Source organism: Dama dama, chromosome 12 (genome assembly GCF_033118175.1).
Source record: "Dama dama isolate Ldn47 chromosome 12, ASM3311817v1, whole genome shotgun sequence".
Taxonomy (NCBI): Eukaryota; Metazoa; Chordata; class Mammalia; order Artiodactyla; family Cervidae; genus Dama; species Dama dama.
The window spans coordinates 13,007,166-13,034,150 of NC_083692.1; the positions used below are offsets into that span (position 1 = coordinate 13,007,166).

Genomic DNA, 26,985 nt, shown 5'->3' on the forward strand with positions numbered 1-26,985 from the left:
TATCTGGCTTTAAAATGAAAATAACAAAAATAATGGAATCAGCAAACAAAACCAAAAATAAATGACGACCACCACCAAACCCCATCCAGGACAGTCCTCGTTAGTAAAAAGTGTCTATTTCTATCTTTGTCCTTGTTCATTTCTCCCTCGTGAAATCCTCTTTCAAATGTCATCCCCTCCCCCTTGCCAATAGATCAAGCATTCTCTAACAGGACAGATAGGGCAGTAAGGAGCTAATAATGATAATAATAATAATGAGAAATGGCCTCAGAGATATATTTCATGTGTCTTCCCCTCTCCTTGTCTTTCTTCGGTGGAATAGCTTCCCAACCAATGGGGCATTAATCATCAGAACAGCAGCTTGGAGATAAAGGCCAGGTGAAATTTCATTGTGCATTATAGTGTGAGTTGTGTGTGCATGAATACGTGTCTCGCTCACTCTCTGGGAGGAGGACGTGAAGAGGCAGAGGAGAAAAATCTGTCATTTCATATATTTAGACCGCTCAGGATGGTCAGGACTGGTTTCCCATTGTTACTGTGGATTAAAATCATTCATGTCCTTCTGCTTTCATTGGAGGTCACCTCTCAGAAACGGGGATATATATTGTGACAAGTTAAATTCTACCTACTTTTTTTTTGCATCTGCCTTGAGGGTGTGTAGCAGAGGAAGGGACGGGAGGTGGGGGGGAGCGGGGTCAGTGGAACCATGAGCAGGACTGTCTGATGGGATATATTTTTGTTGGTGAATCCTCAGCTGGGTAGTGTCTCTTTCCCTTACATAATGCTGCAGGTTAACAACATTTCCTATTTTGAAGAATTAAGTTTGAATTAAGTTTGGGGAGACCATTCAGAGGAGACAGATAAACAGATGCTACTACTATTCAACAAAGAACTATAAATACCTATGAGATCCTTGCTCCAGAAAGTGAGATCCACAAACTACAGCCTGCTATCATTGGGAGCTAGATAGCTTGACCCTGTTGTTGTTCAGGGGCTCAGGCGTGTCCGGCTCTTTGCAGTCCCATAGACGGCAGCACGCCAGGCTCCTCTGTCTTTCACCAGCTCCTGGAGGTTACTCAAATTCATGCCCATTGAGTCAGGGATGCTATCTTAGCTTGATCTTAGCCCTGCCTAGAATGGACTCAGAGTCTGCTCGCTAATCACATCACCCAGGTGATCTGCATACATGTAAGTTTCAGAACATGTAAGTTTCACTGTTTTAGCTAATACATGTGAACATACACGAGCATCCTCTCTCTCCAACTCATACACATGCAGATAAAATGAGAGGTAGAAGAGACCACATTATACACATAAGTCAATCAAATTTCCTCCAAGTCATTCTCTCAGTGACTGCTGGCCACCACAGATATGGTATATACTTATTTCCTCAGACATCTCATCTCTGGATGATAAAAAAAAAAAAACAAAAAAAACACAGGAGAACCTTACATTACCCATTTAGCTAACAGAACTAGCTCTCTAGACAACCCCAGGCTTTAATTAGAAGGTTTCAAAAGGCAGGGTTGTCATAACAGCCTCAGTGTGTTTCTAATTTTTACAATCATTCAAACATACACCAGGAAGATATGAAAGCACATCCCATCCCTCCTACAGCCTTGTCAAAGGCAGAATGGAAATATCCATCTTGAAGCCTGGCTAGCAAAGATTGCTGCTTAAAGTCATTTCCCTGTCATATATAAATAGAAAGAGATGCATTTTCAGAGAAAAAGAAAATTCTTGGACCTTAGCTTAAACTGGAATCATTGATTCTTTTCGACAACTCATGAGACATTTATTAAGTGCTTTATCCTCTACATAGAGGTAGTTAGTCATTGTGGAACTCTTTCTGAAAGCTTTCAGCAAAGGGAGGGATGGGGTACAAAAATAAATCATTATTTGCATTATAATTTGAATTAAAGACATCCTATGCATTCCTCTCAACATGAGCCATCCAATCTGGGAAATGGACAGATTGTTCTTACAGCAACATGATTACAGAGTATTTTTGCTTGCTCTCTGCTTTCTTCTCCTCAACTTTTCTTTCCCTCCACCCTCTAATTCATTTGTCCATCCATTCACTGCCACTGGATGCTCAAGGCGGCCTGTTAGCTACTGTTAGGAAAATGAAGATATTGGAAACCAAGTGAATCTACCCTTATATTTGTTAGCTGAGGAAAGAGTGGAGACCCAAGGAAGCTAATTGCCCTGTCATAGGACAAATGACTAATTAAAGAATAAAACCCAAAAGTTAGATGCCAAAGAGACCTGGATTAGAATCCCATTTAAAATAACAAGAACAACAATCTGTTGAGTTGCACCAATTTGCACTGTTGACTTGTATTATTATAACCTATCCATGAAGTCGATGTTATCATCTCCTTGTGTCGGTGGTAAGACTAAGCTTCAAGAAGCAACCTAGCCATCCCAAAGCTGATAAATGAAAGCCCACCTTGAGTCATGGTTTAAACCATTTTATCTACAAACGAAGTCTCCTGACTCTTGCTGCCCAGCTCTCTTTCCTTCATACCAGCCTGCTTTCTCACAGCTGTCTCTGTAGACCTTCAGCATCAATAACATTGCCCCCTGATCTGCTTCTTCCCGCTGCAGATAAGCATTCATTCACTTAATGCAGTTTCCTTTCTTTCAACAAACATTGATTGAGCCCCACTTTGGGTCTGGCACTGTGCCAGGGCATGAATGTTGAGTGAGGAGCTATGTAGAGATTATTCCTTCTCTCAATCTAGTGACTTCTCATAGTATCTTCCAAAATCTTCTTTTCAAAGGATCACAAACTATGGAGCCACATAAACCATAGAGTCAAGACCAGGAATAAAGAGTTTCATAGAAATGGCAACCCACTCCAGTATTCTTGCCTGGAGAATCCCACAGACAGAGGAGCCATGTGGGGTCACAGAGTCAGACACGACTGAGCAACTAACACTTTCACTTTCAAAACATACTTAGCTATTTGCTGTTGTTAATCGCTCAGTGGAGTCTGACTCTTTGCAACCCCATGGACTGTAGTCGGCCATACTCCTCTGTCTATGGTATTTCTCAGGCAAGAATGCTGGAGTGGGTAGCCATTCCCCTCTCCAGGGGATCTTCCCAACCCAGGGGTCAAACTCAGGTCTCCTGCAGTGCAGGCAGATTCTTTACTGTCTGAATCATCAAATTAGTTATTAGAGAAAAACATAAAAAGTAACTTAAAGTAGATAGAAGACTCCCACCCACATATGTACAACCAGGTAAATTAGCCCTTGGTTAATTTTCTATCCATACCAATAGAACAGAGTAGAAGCACCAGTCCATTAATATAGTTTTTATTCGCTGATATATAAAGGTACGTTTTAGGAGAATTAAGAATTAAATAATTTTGGAAAGGAATATGGCAAACAAATTGGACAGGGAAAGTGGATGAGATTACATGTTCAGAATTGCTTTGAAAACTCTTAAGTACTAGAAACCACCTTTGCTATTAGGATGGCAAATAATTTCTAAGGAAAGGGAATTTAAGACCAGAAATCAACAAGAACAATCTCACATACCAGATACAAGGAGACATCTCTGGACTCTTATTCTTAAGATTTCTTGATGGGCAAAAAATCAACATGTTAACTAAAGACAAGATCAGACTCAGCAACTGTACAAGGCAAGGAGTCAAGAGCAGCAAAGCCGCTACTGAGGGCATTCCCTGTTGGTCCAGTAGTCGGGAATTCGTGCTTTCACTGCAGAGGGCACCAGTTCCATCCCACAAACAAACAAACTGCTTCTGACTACCATTCCTACTGGTGAGCCTCATCAGAGAGCCAGAGCATGGGCCTCCTGAGGCGGCGGAGGCGGGGATAGTGCTTGGAAGTGGGATTCAGTTTGTGAGCATCATGAGACCTGTGAGCTCCCTGCAAAGGTGCTAGTGGATTGCTGTCCACCCATCTGTCTCCAGCAATACTGACTGAGGGCTTACTCTGTGCCCTGATAGCACTGGAAACAAATATCTTGCCATCCTAAAACTCACATTTCACTAAATAGAGATGACAAGCACACGTGTGATATCATGTCAGGTAGAGATGACTGCTCTGAGAGGCCACGAAACAGAAGGTGACCGGGAGTGGGGCGCTATTTCACAGGGGACGGTCAAGGAGGGCCGCTCCGGAAGGTGCCATATGGGCAGAGGTCTGGACACAGTAAGGCAGTGAGGCATGCTGGGAAGATCTGCACCAGGCAGAAGTCTGGACACACTAAGGCAGTGAGGCATGCTGGGAAGAACTGCGCCAGGCAGAAGCACCTGCAGGGGAAACACCACAGGCTACTTGGTACATTGGAGCAGTGCTGGGACTAAGGAGGAGGCTCATCCACTGTGTAACCTTTAAAGGAACAGCCTCAAACTCAGTCATCAGAGAGAAAGAATACTTTATTGCAATGTTTTGAAGTCAGCATCAATGCAAAAAAAAAAAAAAATCCTTGATCAGCAAAAAAGTCAACATGTTAAATACAGACAAGATCAGACTCTGCAACTGCGCAGCCCTTGCTCATCTCTCCCTTCTCCTGGATCTGAGTTCAAGGAGGCTCAAGAAGACCTGTGTGCCTGGAGCGAGATGGTAGAAAACACGGTCAGAGAGAGAGAGAGAGAGAGCGAGCGAGTGAGCAGGGAAGAGATCCATATGGCACGCGGTAAAGACACAGGCTTTATACTTGGCCAAGTAGTCTGTTAGGTGATTGGACAATCACTTAGAGCTTTAGAAACATTGGGGGGACTTCCCTGGAGGTCCAGTGGCTAATACTCCATGCTCCTAATGGAGGAGGCCAGGGTTGGATCCTTGGTGGAAGAACTAGGTATTACATGAGGCAAGTAAGAGTTCACATGCCTTAACTTAGAGTGCACATGCCTCAACTAAAGATCCCACTTGTGCAACTACAAAAAGAAAAAAGAAACATTTGAAGACCTCCATAGTGAGTAGCCAATAGCTGACTGCACCTCCTTCTCAGCTATTCAGATGGCTAAAAATAAGATCCAGTGCTTTATTCGCAGTTCTGGTCAGAGATTCTACCCTATAAATATTACATGCTAATTAGAAGGGCATCTCTACAACTTATCTGAGCATCTTGCAGAGTTCCTGCCTGTATGTGATGAGGACCTTCTCAGAGATCCTTTCATGGACTTTTTCAGCTTTGGGAAGTACTGATCTCTTTGTACTGCTGACACCTAAGTCTTTAAGAGGTAGGTAAACCCATCAAGTTCCCTTTTCTCCCATTAGAACTATGTAATTCCAGAGAGAAAATGTCACTGGAGGGTTCTACTAGGTAATGAGTAAATTAGAGTCCATTCCCACCCCCCCAGTTATTCTCCAAGAGGGGAAAAGAAAGTACCTGCATGAGGGTAAAGAGGAAACAGAAGGTATTTCTTGGCTGGCAGCTGAAGGCTAATTAGACAGACAAATCTTCATTGCCTCCCCCAGTTATGAGGCTTGGCAGGAAAGGAATGAGCCCTGGAGTCCCACGTTATGCAAGGCCGTTAATCAATATTAGTTGAGCCCCGATCCTAAAATAAACTTCCCCTGGAGGCTCTGCTGTCTTATGGTTAAAGCGAGGGATGGAAAACTGTGTGGACTCCTTGTCTCACTTCTGTCAAGCTGATGGCAGCAGGAAAAAGGTAGAGGGGCCCAGAGGGGTGATTTGGGGGGTAAGTATAACATAATTTACCTCCTATTAGAGCATGGTATTTGAAATAAGGTAGATGAATCTTGTATCCCAATCCAAGACAGTCTGATTATTCAAAGAACCTTCAGAAACCTGTTCCAGCCAGAATCTCAAAACCCCATGGATAACAACATACTGAAAATGAATGTGTCATGTATTTGTGGAACCATGTGAAGTTGCTGATATCCGACCACTCTGCTCCTACAAACTGGCAGCTTCACACGCTTCATCCTAACAAAAAGCTTTGTATGTAATAACCACTCAGCTAACTCCTACTCCATAAATTCCTTCTAATTGATGAGTTCAGGGCTATGATTCAATCTGGAACCCTCAAAGGAAATCCTGGGTAATAGTGGGTTTCTGTGGGTGTAGACAAAATTGTTTTTGTGCTTATCCAACCATACAAGAAGGCTAAGCTCTATGAGGAACTGTGAGTCCTGGTAGAGTCTCTTGGGTTGAAGCAGTTTTCCGAATGTCTAGCATTTAGTGAAAACTGATGGAATAGGGCATGGCCTAAGTTCTTTTCACATGTGGCTGTATGTATTACTCACCACAAGCCTATGGTAAAGATGCTCTTGAGCCCATTTTATAGATGATAGAACTGAAGTTTTGATGGGCTAATCAACTCATGCAGAGATACATAGCTAGAAAACTGGAAGAACATAGGGTCCAATGAGAAATTCTGACTCTAATTGCTCTCTCTTCCCTTCAGCACACTGGGACTCCATCAGGAACATGCAGCGAGAAGGATCACTGTTTTTTGGCAGGTCAGCCTGCTGGTTTTCTGTCTGTTTTAACTTCTAATTTTATACTGGAGTATAGCCAATTAACAATATTCTAACAGTTTTAGGTGAATAGCAAAGTGACTCAGCCATACACATACACGTAAAGGATTAAATTTTTAATCACAAGTTTTGGTTTGTTGTTTTGCCATGAGTAATATCAAGGCTGAAGGGTGCTTCTGACTGTCCCCAGCATAAAAGCAGACCATGGGGAGGACTTTCCATGAAGGTATTGTTACAAAAGCTGAAAAACTGTGGCTTCCTTCTGCAATTTTTGAAAGTGGTCCACGTTTTTCCCACCAAACTTGTGAGTTCAAGAAAAGAATGAAATCTCAGAAAGCTTTTACATCTTTCATTTCTATTGTTTATTGGGAGTAGTTCCAGTACTGAGTGTTATGATTTTCTGGTAATTTTCTGGTGTCAGGCAGCCCTGGCCAATGCCAAGGTGACTTTACCAACGCCCAGTTCAGAAAAAGTGGGTCACGATCAGTCTCCTGCTAAAAGCTTAAAAACTATTCCAAATGGTGATTTGCACAGAACACACGGAGTTCTTTCTTGACTAATAACTTGGTCTAGAGCACTAAGGGAAGAGAATATACCTTACTCTTGGAACTATTTTCTTCTTGGCCTCTTGCAGGAACATTTTGGTCCTAGTGGCTGACAGTGATCCCTAAAAGACTTTTTCTCACTTTTACCTTTCTGTCCTGATTGAAGATTCAGGAATGTGAATGTAGCCTGAATTGAACTTTCCCACTTTAGAAACTGACCTATCACAACAGTCACTTCCCAGCACTGGGGTCAGATGTCAGGTAATGGACGTGCCTGCATGATCTCGGGGGCATCTCTGGTAGTGAAACGCACAGGGAACCTGATCTAGTTCTCCCCTCTAGGACCTCTTCTGTTTGAGGGAGTTTTAGGCCAAGACACTCAGAATCTGAGTCCCTGATCTCCCACCAACCCTCCTCTGTTCACTCTCTGTTCTAGTTGAAGTTTGGCTATCTCTCTAGGAATCATCATCTCTGACTTTGTCAATTTAGCTTCGTACATTCAACCAACCTGAGATATGCTCCTTTCTCCATGTATCTAAGACTTGGAAAACTCTTTCCACGAGACCTAAGTCTCCATGAAAGGAGTCCCAGAGACACGGAGAGCAACATGTTCACAGTTGAGTCCAGTATTGTTCATCCACTGAGGCTCCAGGTACACGTGTGAAGCCAGACCCTCCAGGCCAGAGCGGCCACTGAGTGATAGCCAGTTCCACGTGAGGCAGAACAATGTCTTGCTGTTTTTGTTGTTGTTCAGTCACTAAGTCATGTCCAACTCTTTGCAACCCCATGGACAGATCACTCATCTTCTCTGTCCTTCACTGTCTCCTGGAGTTTGCTCAAATTCCTGTCCATTGAGTCAGTGATGCTATCTAAACATCTCATCCTCTGCCTCCCCCTTCTCCTTTGGGTTTCAGTGTTTGCCAGCTGAGCCCTGCCCAAATTTCTGATCCATAAAACCGTGAGATCTAATGACATAATTATTTCAAAGTACTAAATGATGACAGGTTGTTTCCACAGCTAGGTAACCACAACATATGTGACCTCCCCAGGGTTGCTTAGCTAATATGAAGAGGAAACTAGGTTCTAAACTCAGACAATCTGACTTCAAGTACATGCATTTCATCAGTCTTCTATAGTTTTACCACTGGTGGCGGGGGGGGGGGGGGGGGGGGGGGGAGGGGGGTGGATTTCAATTGTCCAAAGTCCATTGATCATCTTAGAGGGAAAATCTTCCATAAGCCATGCCACTTCTGATTGTTAAATGATAAAGTACATTATAAAGCCTATCTTGTTTTCGGATTTACTCAACAAATGTTTATTGAGCACCTACTAAGTGCCAGATCTTTATTTGAGAACTATCACCCATCCATTTGCTTTCTCAATGTACCCACCTCTTCTCTCAACCTTAACTTTCTTTTTCAATCAGGGGAGTAACCAGAGACATCCTTCTTAATGTAGGGTAAAGACTTAATGCTTGGCACCATGGCTGTGAGTAACTGAACATAGTCCATGTAATTCACAAGCATTTTGTAACACACTAGTACATTAGAAAGATCAAAATGCTAATTATTTCCAGGAGGCTGGAGCATTAGAGGGCCATCAGTTCAAAAACTCTTTGTTCACCTTCACACATGGCTAAGAGCATCACTAAAAGCACTTCACAGTTTTTCTTTGATCTAAAATCAACATTAACCAAGGTCTATTAGAAATGAACTGTTCAAACGATTTTTTTTTTTACCTTATGCTTAAAGAAATAACCAGTGGATTTTTAAATAACCAGATATTTATACTTGTGAATGCACAAGCTTCTTTTGTTTCTCCTGGAAGAGTCAAATTTTAGGGTAACTCTACTCTAGCAATATTGTCAAAGCCAAGGAGGACAGAACAGAGTCACTTGGAAACGGCTGTAAGATTTCACACATAGGTGAAAACATGAATGATGAATCTATGGACATGAAATCCAGTCTTCCTCACCTGTTTTTTTTTTTCCTGAAGATTTCTTAGAGATCAAATTTTTAAATTTGATTAAATTAATTAAATTAAATTATTTTTAATTGGAGGGTGACTGCTTTACAATATTGTGTTGGTTTCTGCTATACATCAACATGAATCAGCCAGAGGTATACATATGTCCCCTTCCTCCTGAACCTCCATCCCACCTCCCACCCCATCTCACCTCTCTAGATTGTCAGGGAGCATTAGATTTGAGGTCCCTGCATCATACAGCAAACCCCCCCCCCGCCCCAACTATCTATTTTACATATGGTAATGTATGTGTCAGTGCTAGTCAGAGCTCAAATCTTTATGAATCTATTTCATCCAGGAAAATTAGCTGGCTCACACAGGGCACATTAGAACTTCCGAGAGTGACTTTCTTCACCCAAAGTCTTTGCAGTCTGGAAACTGTCTAAAACCTTGGATAGAATCTAAGGGTTGTTGGGTCCACATGCCTAACACAAGCTTGATATGATCTACAGAATGTACTTAAGAGGCAGACTTGGAGACAGGCAGGCTATTGAATTTAATGTATGTGAATGTTCACTGTTGATAACCTTTTTTTTAATTCACTAAACATTTTATTTTGTATTGGAGTATAGCTGATTAACAATGTGGTGATAGTTTCAGTGGACAGCAAAGAGACTCAGCCGTACGTATATATGGATCCATTCTCCCTCAAAGTCCTTCCCATTCAGGCTTCCAAATAATAATAGCAGAATTGTTGGTTATCCATTTTAAACATAGCAGTGTCTACCTGTCCATCCTAAGTTTTTCCAGAGCCCAGGGCAAAATCCTTATGGCTGGTTGGCCGAACAAAAAGTTCAAAACCCTTAGCATAGTTATTTTCTTTAGCTAATCTTTACAAAGAATATGGGGCCTTTAAATCTCTCATTCCAATCTATTCCAATTCTGCTCATCTGCTGGCTTTTCTCCAATAGCACTTTATGCTTTTATACACTCTTAAAAACAACAAGCATCAACAGGTTTATAACTCATTTTTATTAGAAGCAAAAGGAAAGCCATGCAGATGTGATCCAATTATTACTAGACTAAAGGCAAAGGGACACATCAGAAAGGAGGCTGTCAGAGATGACATCTGCCAGCTGTCCACAGCTGTTGTCCTCTAAAATGACAATAGGTCCAACGATGTCCAGAGTCATAACCACTTACAAGACCTTTGTACCTTCTATCATAGGCTTTCTTAGTTTGTACAAATACTCACTTAATCTACTCCCATTTATGTATTTGCCCCTGGAGGGAAAGCCCCAAACTGATCATTATTATGGCTTAGTCCCTGAATCCCCATGTAACATTAAATCCTTCTGAGGTCAGTAAAAATGTAGCCTCAAAAAAGACTACAGGGCCATCCATTCCTACGAAGAAAAAGCCATTTGCTCCTCTGCTTCCCACAGAGTTAGTGGAATGTATTCTGACAGAAACAGAACCAGACCTGTGCAGACAGAACTATCCTTTCACCAACAATAAACAGATCTGCTCTCGAGCTATAGAGAGTCATAATAGAAATATATATTGCCTTTTATCTTCTTTTCAGTGAGTAGAGTGAAGTGGCAGGAGTTATTGCTTTAATATCAGTGGAGAAGAAGCTATTGTTTTTGAGCATGTACATAGGTATGAATGTAACAACACGGGCAACTCTAAGACTGGGAAGTAACCGGCTTCTCAAGTAGTCTTTCTAAAACACATAAAATTGTACCGATAACATCATCTGTGAATCAGCTCCCAGTTGTTCCTGTGCAATCATGTAAGGAGCTGTCTGGCTATGTCTACTCAAAGACAAGGGAAAAGGAAGACAATTTTACCACTACCTAACTCACATAAAACTAATTCGGAAGAATGAGAACACATCAGAGATTTAATTGACTATTGACTTTAGGTTTACAGTGCCCAGTGAAATCAATGGAAAGGTGATGTCAGAGACTCAATTGAATCCCTGGATAATATCTTAAACCAAGAAACAGAAAGGACAAGTACTGATCTACTGAATCTCCTACGGACACTAACTAGGCTAGGGGTCAATTCCCCATGAGCAATTGGAATGTCTTATTTTTTGCCTGAGCATTTAAGGTTAATACTTCGACTAACTTTCTACCCTCTAATATCTAGATTTATGAGAAGCCAAGGTAATCAGCAAAGCATTAAGCTTTAGTTTGGCTACAATTACTTTTAAGTGACAAAACAAAAACATTAATAAAAACTAAGGACTCCCTACATAGTTAAACTCAGACCTTCAAATTTGCTAACAGAATTAGGATTTTGGTCAGTACAATGTAAAAGAAACAAAGTAGGCCAAAAATAACAAGTGATTAACCAACACTTAAAAAATACAAGTATTGCATTTTATAAAGATTGATGAAAACTTCAGCTTCATCTACCCTTGATTTAATGCTACCCCTTGGCCTCAGAAATGAACAGTTCATGTTCCAACACTAAGCCATCAGGAGGATGCAAGTAGAATTTAACTAGAATATAGTCTTTGCTATGGTAACAAATGTTCCTCTCCTCCTTTTCTTTTTCTGCTGTTGAAAAGAAAGGTAATAAAATGAGAGGAGAGAGTATGTCATAGCGAAAATGTTCTCCATCTCTCACCTTGAATAACAGCTTTACCATTTCAGTGATGGATATAAGAGTAATAACCCACGCGTGCGCACCAGACATTGATAATTTCTTTAACAATTACTTTGTCTTTCTCTACTCCTGGGTTTTACTACTATGAGCATCTGTAGGTGTCCTTCCTACAAACATAGTAATTCAGACACTTTAGCTACAAAGCAACACTGACCATGATAGCAATGTCTCAAAGACAAAGATGCCAAACCAAGGAAATGCTGGAGAGAGGCGTACCTGAATGCTGGCTGTGGAGCGATTCTTGCGGGTTGTGGTGGTGGCCATTGTAGTGGTGGTCTCCATGACAGTGGTAGACATCTCTGGCGGCATGGAGGTTGTCTGTGTTGTTCCCAAGATTGATGGGACTTCTCCCACCAGCCGGACACTTCCATTGATTTTAATATTGGGGTTGTTCTCAGCTGCCATGTTCAATACTTTCAAACCATCATAATAGAGCCCAGAAAGCTGGCCTTGGAAGAGGCGTCCTTTGTCCTTTCCGCCGATAGCTATTTGCGCCTGGGTGTTGAAGATGGTTAACTGCCGGCCTAGTGGGTTGGGTGGAGGAAACATCATTATTCCCATACATTTTTCTCTGTTTGCCTTACCTGGTCTGAATGGACCAGACATCAAAACAGGCTTCCTTGAGCAACTGAAGAGGAGAAAATTGGATAGCAAAAATTCAGTAGAGGTATTGGCAAGTAACAAAAATTCAATCTAGACATTGGCAAATAACATTTCCCTATGTTTATCTCTTCCACTGTCTAGCTGAATATCCTAGACAACCTGAATAATTGAATCTCTACTTCTTTATTGTGAAGCAGGAGAAATCTTGTTTCAATGATGAGTGGTATTGCAGTCTTCCAGGGTATACAGTTGTGGATGACAGAAAAAGAAAATAACCCAAATCAGGTGATTATAATAATAAATCATAAATACCTATTATACTGAGTTTTTTAACTTACAAAGTAACATAATGAAAATGAAGAAGAATTATATAGGGCAAATAAAAACTCAGTGGGGTAACTCAGTACACTGAACTAAAAAACTAGGTCTGATAGTTAGCTGAAATTAAATTAGGTTTTAATTAAGAGACCTGCAGCTATTGTGTACTTATAAAAATAAACAACTCTAGGAAATAAAAGATTTCCTAGAAATTTTCCTAATGTATAATATTCTATCCATACTTGCTATTTCATAAACTTCATGACAGATTATTTCCTGTCTTTTTTCATTTGGGGAAGGTGAGAGACCATGATCACACAACTAAATCGCTCTTGAAGGTATGGAAAATAAGTAGACATTGATCATGTCAGCAAGAAAGGGAGAAAGAAAACTGATGTCATTCAAAATCAACAAATTTTAAGAGGAGAGATAGGTGTTAGTGAAAAAGGCAACACATAAAACACCTTAAAGTGATACACAGGTTTGTTAATGGATTGAAGACACAGTAGCTCACCTTATTGTTAGTTCCCATTTGGGGAACCATTTAGGCTCTGTGTACAGAAAACTATCAGAATGAAATCATGGCGGAACAAAGAATGGTATAAGTCAACTTATCTTACATCCCAACTTTAAAAAGGCATTTAAAAAATGCCTCTACTCAGTGGGAACTCTTTGTATAAGAGCCCAATCCACTCATCAGGCATTTTTTATCTTACATCCCTATTTTAAAAAGCTTTCCTTAAGCTTGAGATCTTTCCCAGAAAAATCTAGGTTTTGAAGGACAAAGCCTTCTGTTCTATTGTTTCTCCAGATTATTTGTCTGCTTTTCCATATGGAGAAAGATGGAAAAACTTTTTTAATGGAATTAAGTTTATCCTTTTTGAATTTTTCCTCCATTTTAGTTAGTGATCAAACAATGCTCCAGTCATCCTTAATCTTGCTGGAATTATTTTAGCTATTAATGACTGAAAACAATGTTCTAGTATACTCACCTGTTTAATTGAAAGGAGTATTTTTTTTTAAAGACTGAGATCTTTGCTCTATGATCTCTAATATGAATAGAGACATACTGTGATATTTAGGCTCTTAACTTCTACCACTATTATTATATAGTGTTTAAGTCTATATGTGCTGTGTGTGTACTAAGTCACTTCAGTCATGTCCAACTCTTTGCAACCCTATGGACTGTAGCCCACCAGGCTCCTCTGTCCATGGGATTCTCCAGGCAAGAATACTGGAGTGGGTTGCCATTTCTTTCTCCAGAGATCTGCCCAACCCAGGGACTGAACTCATGTCTCTTATGTCTCCTGCATTGGCAGGCAGGTTCTTTACCATTAGCACCTCCTGGGAAACCCTTAAATCTATATAATGATTAGTATCCTTGAATTTCTAGTATATAATGTGGAATCCCTTCTCAATGTATAAAAATGGGTGAAATGGAAGAGGTTAGAAATGGGAAAATGCCTCTACTCAGTGGGAACTCTTTGTATAAGAGCCCAATCCACTCATCAGGCAACTCTCAAGGGCATATTAGTCAAGAATGGTTTATAAATAATACCACTTTGGGAGCTTTAAACACTACACTGTGGAGAATTGGCCAGATAATTTTGTTATAGTGAAAATAATGTCTATAAAAATATGTGGAGCATGGAAATGGAATCTGTTGGCTTTAATAACAAAATTGCCCAGATCCTAAGGGACTAATCAAATAGATCTAATAGATTTCCATTTCTTTTCCCATCAATTCCTTCAGTGCCCTGTGCACACACATCATTGCCTATTCTTTGACCTCTCATTTTTCATATGAGATGCAGCAAAAAGTTCAATGCACAATAATGCTGGGTAATGGCCTGGAGCTCATTACTATTTAGTTTTTTGACAACAGCTTTTTTTCTGGGAGCCCCAAGCTTACTACTGAAAGAAATGCCACTGATGGAAGGGGAGAATAAATATGCTCTCAGCTTTTCATAGGCATTTGGAGTAGCTTAACATAATAAAAAGTTGCCTAATACGAGATCTGTAGGGCTAAAGTTTAGTGTCTTGTACCAGATAGCCCCAATGCCGTAATATCCCTTCCATTGACATAACTGTTGGCCAACCATAATACTTATTCATTGCCTTTTTTATATATAGCCCAGTACTGAAGATCAGTTGATGGTTATAACTGACTATAGTAGATTTTGCATTTCTAATATTCCCAGAAGTACTCCACATCTATAATGGTCTCCCATCTTATTTTTCTAGTGATGTTATTCCACTTATGCTTACAAATAAAGGAAGCTCAGAGAGAATTGAAATGCAAAGCTGGCTAGAAATGATGGATCTCTTTTATTCCAGTTGCCATGGTTCACTCCAAAAAGTGGTCTCTGCTTGTTCAAGACAGACCCAAGCAAGGCAAGACGTTTCCTGGGCTATACAATTAAACCATGGCTTCATTTCTGGCTATTCCTGCTTTCATAGAGAGATCTGACTAATCATTTTTTGACCACAAGACACTGGTGGGGTAAATAGGGAAGGAGTGTATATATTTCAGGCATCCATCATGCCATAGGAAGTATTTGGGTCTTTGTTTCATGATTTATTTTTGGCTGGATCTGCTTTTGTTATGTTCTAAACCTCTTTCCCAGCCCTCTGTGCCTTAGATTAGGTGGTTAATAGTAATGCTGGCAGGCACTAAAGGAATAGTGGGATATTCAAGTCTTCTGCCATCTTTTCCTCTGATCAATTTCTCTCTCTCAAGGAAGCAGGAGTAAGTGAGTAAGTGAGAAACAATCATCATGACCCTCTCCTGGTGAAGGACATAAGGGACCGACTGCAGAACAGTGTACTATCTGCCCAAGATTTCTCAGAATCAGGGCCAGGTCTCCTTGTCGTCACTCATTACGATCAATCATGTTTTGTTTTGTTTTTTAATAAGAGATGACCACTATTCTATCTATATCCCAGTCTGATAATGGATTCCAATCTATCACCAATAATATAAAATCTGATTACAATACCAGTACGGGCTTTGTAGCAGTTTATTTTGTGTTTTGTTTTGGGTGCCCGTCCTCCTGGAAGTCGTTAAATGCTCCCTCATTTGGACACCAAGTTCACATACTGCTTAAATTAAATCTTTGCATGTTTCCAGTCAGTGTTGCACAAAGACTAATTAATTAAACCTCAGAACACCCTTGGGGAATAGGCAGCATTATTTCTCCTCTCCTCAGATGGGAAATCTGAGATATAAAGAGGTTAAGTGGATTGTCTAAGGTCAGAAAGTCAGTCAATAGCAGACAGCGCCAGAAAACAGGCTAGGGAATGCCGTGACTCACATCTCCTCTCCAATGACAGAAACAACTGTTTCTGCCCAAGTGACAGAGCCGTCCAAGTACTTACTAATGCCTCTGCCTAATCATCTTTCCGGATTCACCCTTTTCTAACTCCTTGTCCTTGCAAGGTCCTTTGGTATACATTTTCTATTTCTTTGAAGGGAAAGTTAGCTAGACAGAGGAAGAGATAAAGCAATAGAATGAATAGATGTTACTTACCTAAATGAAAGAAAAAAGTAATTTTGGCTAAAATAATGTAGGAGAGAGAATCCCCTAGTTCTCATAGAACTCTTTTCAATATTATTTGCATATATAAACATACATACTCAGTTAAGAAACAAATTCCTCCCTTCCTCCCATCCAAACCACCCCCTACCCAGTCCCACCCGTTCAACCTCCCTCTATTGTGTGTTTGGAAGCGTCCTTCTATATAAAAGCCAACTGATAATAATGCTATTGGAAGAAAAACTAAAAGCCTACTAATAACTTTAAAATGATTAATACAAATGAAAATGCCTGGCATGCTATTGAACTTAGACTTCAAAAGGCAATGGAATAAAATAAAATATTATTAACATAAAATTGAAAGAAACAAAAACAATTTTCTCAGGCACATGAGACTCAGACATGCATCTAAATTGTCTTTTCCTTTTTAAGAAGTGAGGCAGTCATCATCTCTAATGTTAAAGGGACTTTATGAGCTGGTGATTACTAAACAAAATTATTTGCTTTTTAGAGTTATTCTTAATTTATTTTTAATTAGACCACGTACGTTAAAAACAGGGCAAACAGTTAAGACTCAGTGAGGATTTTCCGTGTTTAAAGTCCTGAATGTTGTCACTCAACTTGCAACTGTAGTAGTCCTTTGTCTTTTTTTAAGTTGCATATTAACATACCCCATTACTTTTTATAAATAACTCAATCAAATCTCTACATATTTTAAAAACTCACTTAAGATCTCCTTAAGAAAACGAACAAACAAACAAACAAACAAAAAACTCAAGCTAGAAGAGTAGTTACTGGCTCAGGAAAAAAAAAAAAAAAGTCACCAGCTTGTTCAAGTCAGAAGTCTTTCTTCATTGAAAGGCAATAGCTTGCCTCCCAATGAAGAAGAGCCACACAGAAAATTCTAACATCACATATAACCGCTGCCCTCTTTTATTAACAAAGTGGTTGTTTTCTTCAGCAAATGAGAAACTGCTGTTTGGCCTTCTATTAACCTTTTATTTTCCGACTACTTACACTTTCGTTGCATAAGTATCAAATACACAAAGGTACCACACAACCGAAGTGTAGAATAAGTTTATCTATTTATTTTTTTAGTTTCCATCAGTAACTAGGATGTCATTAATCTCTCATGAAACATATTTGCCTCTGTAAGTTTAACTCTGAAGGCAAAATTCATCCTTCTCATTCTTTTCTTGTTTAAAAACAAATGTTAAAGAACATGGCTCCCCTTATAACATTTGTTTAAGCAGTTTAAATTACGAGTCAATCTATGATTTTTTTTGTTGTTGTTGATGTTAACCATGCTACAGACAGTAAAGCCAAAACAGCCTCAAGATGGAAGTTTAATAAGTTCTTTTGAAATTTCTTTAGGAAGCTCTGGTATAAGAGGTAATTTAAAACAAATTAACAAATAATGTCATGCAGTGGTTAAATTGCCATAATACATCTCTTTTTTTAGAGGTTCCTGGAATTTCTTGTTGGTGGTTGTCATGCTGATAGAAAACTAGATGTTAGTCCCTTTAACTGTATTTTAATGGCAATGTATTATAGCATGATTTATCAACATATGGCAGGTGGAAGCTGACACAAATTATAATGAAAATTAAAACAGTCATTTATGCAGCAGGCGATTATCATTTAAGGAACATTTATTTGCAGGCTTTAAAAATGAGGGTTTAGAGTCAAATGATTTTAAAATGAAAGTTTTAACGACAGTTACCTTTTTCCTGCAGCCACTCTTCTACGGGCCGGTTATATTTGAAGGGGATTTTCTGTTTTACCATTTGGAAGCGTTCATTATCAGTGTTGCCTTTAAAGTTTAAAAAACAGCTTAAAGAAGAATCTGAAAAGTCAATAAGTCATTCAAAAACATCCTAGGTTTTTGGTGCGTTTTATGAGGTTTTTAGAGATAGATAGCAATTTATCTTTAGTGGAGGTGGAGTCGAAGTCACTCTGCCCTTGGCTGACAGGTTTGAGGTCAGGTTATTCTTAGCTATGCCGTGCTCCGGCAAGTTTTGGGAGAGGGGCTGGGGGTGGGCATCCGGGAGAGGCGTGGCTGTTTACGGAAAGGTTTGCCCTCGCTCTTCTCCGTCTGTCTCCAACCATACCTTGATTGGGTCAATGGAGGCACAAGGACCCCCCTGGCTTGTGAGTATCAGGACCCTTGATGTCTCAGTCACACATATTCCACACTCACTTTACTGTATCCTATCAGAATATACTGAAGACCGGAGCCCTGGACCTCCTCATTCTCCTCTTAAGTGTTTGCAACTGCTCTACCTTGCCAGAGAAAACAATTTAAGCCTTGATGGCCAACCGAGACTTCTTATTCCGTAAGGTGGGGCCCCGGCATCCCATTGCCTATGTAAAATAGAGTACCACATGGAAATCTTTTCATCTCTATCCCTTGGTCCAGATCTGTTCCATATTTTAAAATCAGAGGAACTCCCAAGTAAATATCTGTAAATAAAAGCAGCTATACATATAGTGGTATAGCATTTCCAGACTTTTGAGCATCTATATTTTATTAATACCAATAGACACAGGTTTTATAAGTTTACCTAGTCTCACTCTCTTTCCTTCCTATGAGAGGTCCTTCCTGAATATGTCTCCATTCAAAAAGCCTGTTAGGGATACTTCTTCCAAGCATGAAATATCTAATTAATTTCAAGGCTCAAACATAATGCTTTTAACTGTGAGTATGCCCCCTTTCTTCCCTTCGTAAATGTTATTACCACCCCTGGATGGTTTGTCTAATTAGGACAGACTTGGAGAGTGGTGGTGTGAAGATATACCCCTAATGAATATGCTTCAAAACACAAAATAATGAAGCCACGCTTTGGGAACTCTACTGTCTTGTCAACCAACCTCACAGAGATCAAACAGAAACTAGTGAACTTCTAAATTACTTCTGACTCTTAGCCTTCTAGTATTGAAACTTCAGGAAGCCCAATCCAGATCACCAGCGTTAAAAGTGAAATAAAAATCTCAAAACAGGTGGTTTGAAAGCAATTCATAAAGAAGTATAAAAGCTAGAAAGAATATTAGGATGGCATGTAGCACCAGGTGGATAAAAGCTTGCCCCAGTATTTCCATCTCTGGGCCACCTGCATGTTGGAGTTTTTACTGGTGGAGAAGATTCTGCGTGTGGTCAGATTAGTACCTGCCTTCTGTGAGAGGCAGAATGGTAAAGGGTACTGGGTACATTTAAAAGATTTCCCATTCATTTCTCCTTTGAACAAATTAGTCTTAGGAGCTGACTCATTATTCTTACTCCCCAGGAGTAAAAACAAACAAAAAGCTCATCAAAGAGGAGACTGTGGATCTGTTTCCAGCCTACATTATGAGACTGTATCTGGCTGGCAAGAAGCCTAATATATTAACATATCAAAGGACAACATGTAATGAATGGAAAGAACAACTAACAATTTGGGATTGCAGTGTATAATTTAAAGTTTTCCTCAAAGTGTTATTTCTCACAGAAGAAAAAAAAAAAGAGACAGCTAGGAGCCAAAGTAGAAAGGTTTCTTAACTTCTTGGTGTTTCAATAAGCCCATGGTGAAAAAAAAGGTAATTTTATCTGTTAACATAAACAAATACCTAGGAGACCATTATATGATCATCCTGGTAGATCTGGTACACAGAAGTCTACTAATCCAAAATAAAGTTGGGCTAATTTTCACATGTCCTAATAGAAAAGGAAGATGCACTTTTCCGAAAAGAACCTATATCTCTCTAACTCTTAATTCTACCCTACAGGAGACAGCCACACAAGGGATGTCATCCATCTTCATAAGCTTTGACCTCTCTCAAGTTTTAGTCACAACAACATACTGAGAAATGCCAAATGGATTATGCCAGATTCACCTTGAATATATTCTATTACTTTGGGTTTTCTCTAACTGTCATTGGTGCAATATTAAGTGTAGTAATGACCTTTTCCCACTCTCTGTAGAATGGATTAGTGAAGTCAATAGTGAAGAGAAAGCTAAATATTCTTAGTACCACGCAAGGCAAAATATGAAGTACCGAATGTTCCAGACTGACAGTTCTATATGTACCAACTTAATTAAGAAGCTGCATTGACTTACTTGTTCCACAAACATAGGAGCCTTGGTCCTTCTAAGGATCCCCCCTCCCATTCAGTCTGTCAAGCATAAAGCTCCATGGAAAATCATTTCAGATGTGGTACGGGATAGACGAATAAGACACAATGGGGGAGAATCAACAAGTGATGTGTTGGGAGGACAGCATAGCCACGATTCAACCTTAGACCCTTCGGAAAGTGAAAGGCAGAGAGTCATTCTTCTCCATCTCAGCTTTAAAGACATTTAGAAAAAAGTTTTAAGTTTTCCATGCCAGACAGATAGCATCTGGCAGTGGGGATAGCGATCTTGCATACTGTTAAAAGTTGTGAAAGATGGAAGGTGATTTGGAAAACCAAATTGGTTTAAATTGCCACATTAACATTGTTCTTAGTCTCTTTTCATGTTCTTGTTGGTTTTTATTTTAATTTAGCTCAAACATTAGTGAGAAATGTTTTAGAAACATGTGCATGAGAATGAGTTCATTTGCCCCAAGCCCCATTTGTTAGACTAACTGAATAGCAAACAACCTTCTAAATATCAGAATTCATACACAGGGACTACTCTGAAAGCTGAGCAAACCTCATCAAATCCATTTACATTCACATCCAATCCTTAATGACATTTAGTTGTACATTTTATATAGCAACCAGTATGAACATTGAAACAAAGGCTAAAATTGATACTTCAACAGAAAGGGATACTATCCTCAAGGAAGAATGGCCTTATGAATAGTAATGTCATAATGTCATTAAAAAGAAGCATATGTGCATTACTAATTAGATCCTAAAAATGTAATGACTACAGTTCTCAGCCACACTGAGAAATTTGCAAATTGCACAATGAAATCTTCAAATACACAGTTCTTAAATTACTTATGTGGATCTGACACTCACCTACACGGGACTGAATTTTAGAAAAAAAGCTCTGGTCATATTTCATTCTACTTAAAAATTAGAGGTATGTATGTGTGACGGTGTGTGTGTATTGCCATCCATTTTTTACACAATTAGTTGCCTATTGTCTTTTGCTTTGGTATTATTGACTCTATTATCAAATATTTCAGTTCCTGGAGACACATACAACCATGCACTGTTGAATTATAAATATTGTGAAAAGCAGAATGCTTTGAGGTAAAATTACTAAGGCCCAACTGGTTCATACACCCAGCTACAACCTTTATGCAGAAACAGCTCACATTTGCGACATTTGGGTTAACCTATTTAGAAGAAAAGGAAGAGAGAACAGAGGAAGGAAAGAAAGAAAGCAAGCTGACCCTCGACTAGTTTCCCAATACATTAAGTCCCTCTTTAGGTAATCCAGAAACTTGCTGATGGCCCCAAAGAAGTAAAAAATTCTTTTAACTGAAGAACCTAAAGATAGAGCACACTCTTGTATAGCACAGAAAGTAACTTTTACACCATTTTTATATTCTGTTGGTCCAATCATAGATCCTATTCATTAGAAGTTATACTAATTTTCTTAAAATCGTAATCAGTAAAGTGTAGGAGGTCATAACTTTGGGCTGTGCAGACAAACCTGGCTTTTGAGTTTTAACTTTAGAAGCTGCTTGACTCTGAACAAGTCACTTAGTCTCAGGTTCTCTACTTGCCAGTTCACCAGAGGACTCAGTATAGGATGTTAAGAGGTAGAGCATATACAGAGTCTGAGATATGAAAAAAAATCCAATCTATTTAAACTACTTATTATTATTAATATGATTGAATTCATTCCTACGAATCAAAAGGAAGCTCATTAATTCCATGGCCTCCAATCAAAAGATGACTGTATTGTTACCTTTGGTCCCACCGAGTTCATCATTCAAATGTTAACTGACCATAGAAAATGAAACAGCCTACATATCCCCTAAATCCCCTGGTTGTGGCTTTTTATATTTCTTCATCTTCTAAAATACACTCAGCTAACCCCATTTCCAAAACAAAGTGGGTTTCTAAAACCACGGAAAGTAAAAGAGCAATTCAGGCATTGACAAATGTGATTTCTGGGTCCAGACACAGGTAATGATGATATACTGCTGCTAAGTTGAGGAAGAGTGGCTTAAAGGTTCTGGCAATTTGCACTGGGCTGGCAGAAAATGCTTTCTTGCAGGTAGACTATTAATACCATCTGAAATGTTGTCAAGCACATGGACATGCTAATAGGAATATCGTAGCAACATTCGTCTGTGCAAAATTAATGCCAGAGGTATTTTTTGCATTTTGTTTTGAGTCTTGGAATAAAGGAAGGGAAAGTTTTCTTTATTGCTTTGTTGACACTAAAAAATGAGACTGTGGGTCTAATGAACAGTCAGAGAATGAATACTATGTATTAGAGCTAGAGGCAAAAGAAAATCGATGTGGGTAGGCGCAAGTATTAGGGCATTTTCAGAGGTGCTTAGAATGTCTCTCTCCCCAAAGAATATTTTGTGAGTTTCAAAGCAAAGTCAGACACTAAAGATAAGGGACTGCGGAAACTCCTTGAGCCTCGCTCTGATTTTGTTCCTAGTCTTGACCCAGATGAACTCTAAGAGTCAGAAAGAGGGGAGTTGTGCTTCCCAAAGAGCATCTAGAATATTCAGCTACTTATAAGTGATGGATAGACCTCAACAAAGAATTAATATCTTGTATTTATAAAGCGCTTTGTGAGCAAGGAGCTCAAAATGCACTTATAAGCATCATCTCATTAATCCTCACAACACACCTCTGGGGCTGAAGAAAAAAGAAGTATTTGTATGTTGTGAACCTCAATCCTTTAGTGTGCCAAGGCAAGGAAATTAATCTCTTGGAGCAGAAAACTGATCAGCTGGGGGAAGTAAATTAATAGACTCAGAGCACAAAGGCATTATTAAGTAAGGGAGCTTTTCCAGACTCACTTAAGTGGCTCCAAGAGCCAGGAAGAACCACCTTTCCAAAGTGATGAGACATTTACTCTTAGAAAGCAGTGTGGGTCACCCAGGCATGCCCTGCTTTGGCTGATGAAGCTCACTGCCTCGTATCTTCTGGATATGTTTGGAAATGGAAAATATCTGTGGACTGACATATTATCAATTCTTTCCTATATCAAAGTCAATATTGAGCCACCATTTCTAGGCTATAGGAGTTGAGTTATTTAAGCAAGATGGCTCAAACACAAATGAAAAGAGCATTAGCTACGGAACCTTTCAGATTTTGGATGCAATCCTATCTCAGACATTTACCACTTCCATGAACTTGCACAGTTTTCTTAATCTAGATGTCTCAGTTTCTTCATCTATTCCCAAAAGATATGAAGATAATAATATCTATATTACAAGATTTTGTACAAATGAAATGTAACAATCCAGGCAAGAATGCTCGTGGGGAGTTGGAAGAGGCTGGGAAGGGTGTAAGTCTGTGATTTATTTTCATTCTCAGGGAATGGAAGCAGGGACTATGCTAGAGATGTAACCCTGGTACTCCAGATCCACTTACCTAAATGATCACATCCCTGGTCCTTGCTTGATGTCTGTCAGGCTGGCTAAGATGAATATGTGTGCAGACTTGTTAACATTGAATTTCTCCCAGATCTCAATCAAAGTGCTATTTCTGTTGAAGCACTATTATACTAAAAACCATTTATCCTGATGCAATAATTAGAACATGTATCACAATTCCTATCCTTTTCCTGTATTTTGAAGCCTTAATTCTATTCTTCACTCCCTTCCAGAAGTTCACTGACCTTGGACTTTTTATTTATCCTCATCCATTAAGGATACTTTCAGTCCCAGAAAGATGAACAAAACAAGGCCAAAGTGACCACAATATCTTCATTTGCTCTTGAAGTTTAAGAGACTGTTTCCAAATCATATTTACTGGAACTTTCTTCATGAGCATAGATCTATCTAGAACTTATTCTTTATTTGAGATCTACCTTCAAAAATGACATGCCATAAGTTAACAAAACAAAACTGACTATCAAATTCGCTTTCCTTTCTCAAGGGGTGTTACTCTATTTCCTTCTATAATTATTTCAAAATATGCCCTGAAGCTAGGCTGGTCAATTTCAATCTGAATTTTGTCTATCCCTTTCTGGTAAACATGCTAAGAATATCTATGTCTTGGTGTGTCTTCAAGCCTTAGTTTCTTCATAAATAAAATGAGAATTATGATAATAACTGCAACATAGGGTTGTTGCAAGAATTAACTGGGAAATAAGTGTCTGTAAAGCCCTGAGCACAGCAGCAGAAAATAAGTGCTCAGAATATGATTTATCACCATTGTTATTGTTACAACAGTACTTGATTGAGAAGGGTTACAGTTAAAAGAAGGCAAGATTATGAGATTTATTTCACCATGCAGTGGTTAGTGCCCAATCTTTTCAAATTTCCTTTTTGGCATAAAACTTTAATGCTCAGTCTTCAAACTTTCAAGATCCCTCCAGGTGCCCTTCTTATCACTTATTTCCTCCACTGCTGGGAAAGCCCCAGTGTTATCCTGGGGCTCACTCTTCATTGTGATCTGTTCACTCCTGCAGGTCACCCCTCTCTGTGGTCTCTCTGTTTCTTTTCAGCCTTGTTGATTCCTTTCATTTCTCATTGGCTGCTTTCCATTAAACATGTCCCCAGTTTTCATTTTCTTTCATTCTTCTTCTGCAGAGGATATCAAACTCAAGGTGTTTAAAGCCAGAAAGCTAGAATATCTAAGTTTGAAAAGTTCTGCTCATTCAAACATGCATGTGTGGGGTCGCTACCCAGCTCTGAGGACAGGAAGGAGGTTTGGAATTTCAATGGTCAACAAATGGAGCATTTTCATCCTCATGAATGGGAAAGTCACACCTATATCAACATTGTTGATGCCATGATAAACTTATGCTACAGTTATTATTTCTGCTTAGATCTTATGGAGTCTCTGTTGTTTATAAATTATAGATCTTCCAGACCAACTTTGAAGCTTATGCCTACAAAGGAATATATTATTCCCAAGGGGTCTAAAAATAACAATGTCCCATGTATTGGGCTTCTCAAGTGATGCTAATGGTAAAGAACCTGCTTGCCAATGCAGGAGAAAGAAGAGATGTAGGTTCAATCCCTGGTTTGGGAAGAGCCCCTGGATGAGGGCATGTCAATACACTCCAGTATGCTTGCCTGGAGAATTCCATGAACAGAGGAGCCTGGTGGATCCATAGGATCAAAAAGAGTCAGACACAGCTAAAGTGACTTAGCAAGCATGCACCCACATACATCCCATGTATTGGGTTGACCAAAAAGTTCATTTGGGTTTTTCTGTAATATCTTATGGGGAAAAAACCCAAATGAACTTTTTAGCCAACTCAATATTCACCCACCTTTGACCTGATGAATATGCTGTTTTTTGACAGTGGTCTAGCTACAGTCCATGGGGTCACAAAGAGTCAGACACAACTTAGAGACTAACACTTTAAACAACACAGCATAGCACAGTCACATATTAGGCTTATTTCCAGCTTAGTCCAAGACAGTTTCCAATTAAATTACTTCCCAAAAAGTTTGTCCCATCTTGAATTCATGTAGTATACTTTATGAACTTCAAAGCAGGACTTTAATTACACTAAGTTTGTTCTTTTTTGTTTCATAACAGCATTCCAACCTGATAAGAAAATGTTCAACTCTAGTCTTTTGTTTCCTGTAGGAGATACCTTTCTTGGTTTTGTGTCATTTTGCAAGTTTGATAAGCATATCTTTTGTGCATTCATTGCAGACTCTGAAAAATTTACAGAATAGGAGAATTATGTGGTAACTTTAAGAGGTTTACAAATTCTTTGAAACATCTCTCTGTAATAGGCAGAACTCGATTCTCAAACTTCAAATATGGGCTGGACTTAGTAACTCAACTGTAAAGAACAGGATGTGGTGGAATTGACAATGTGTGACTCTTAGAGACTAGACCAGAAAAGGCACTGTGACTCACTCTCACCTTCTCTCATGTCCACTCTGCGGAAGCCACTCTTGTGTCATAAGGACACTTAAGACACCCACATGTCAAGGAATTGAGGCCACCACATCCTCCAGACCTTGATAAACCTTGAGATGGCTACAATCCTAGTTGATATCTTAACCAAGCCATCAGACATACAGAACCACTTGACCAAGTTGCTACCAAATCCTGACCTACAGAATTCGTGAGATAATAAATGTTAGTTGTTGCATGCCACTAAGTTTTGGGGTATTTGCTATACAGCAATAGATACAGAGTAACTAGAGAACTTCATCTGAGTGTTTCATTTCAACTAGAGGCAGAGCTCCTGAAGAGGCTCTCATAACTTGCCTTTGCGAGGAAATGAAGATACAATACATTTATAACATACTACTCGTGTTGACAATTTGCTAATGCTGTCCAAAGGGAATTTAGACTATTTAGATACAAGACTTGTTTCAAAGAGCCCAGGCCATCATCAAAGTCTTTGTTAAACATGGTTAAATATTAACTATTAGTTTCAAGACACATTCTTTAGGGCAACGTAAAATTTAGGACACCTTCCCCAAACTAGTTTCCTATTCCAACTCCTGTGATTATTTCGGAGTGAACATTAAGGAGAGACAGCGTTCAGATTTCTTAGGCATCCTGGGATGCTACTCATCTGAGACCCAGAGATCTGAGCTTCTTCGGGGACTCTATTGCCATTTCCTCTGCTTTGAGGAGGACTGCCTTTTCCTACTTGTTTGTATCAGCCTTCACAGTCTGAAGGAAATTCTTGCTGGAAAACGTGGGGATGTGTAGGGGTGGAGGGTGAGTGTCCAGATAAACACTGAGGTCCCTCTTAAGTAAATGTTTTT

General features: G+C 39.4%; 1 protein-coding gene across 6 annotated transcripts in view; it reads right to left on the minus strand.

Moving 5' to 3' along the window:
- The window catches only part of NRXN3 (neurexin 3), a 1,693,692-nt gene that overhangs the window by 155,112 nt on the left and 1,511,595 nt on the right, over window positions 1-26,985 (minus strand). For 3 of the 6 annotated variants that reach the window (XM_061156512.1, XM_061156513.1, XM_061156514.1), the window contains one exon: window positions 11,888-12,195. In XM_061156512.1, the coding sequence (XP_061012495.1) occupies window positions 11,888-12,195 (308 nt within the window). Of the gene's footprint in view, window positions 1-11,887; window positions 12,196-17,851; window positions 17,942-26,985 lie in introns of all 6 variants that reach the window. The other 3 variants (XM_061156511.1, XM_061156510.1, XM_061156509.1) reach the window with 3 other exon arrangements.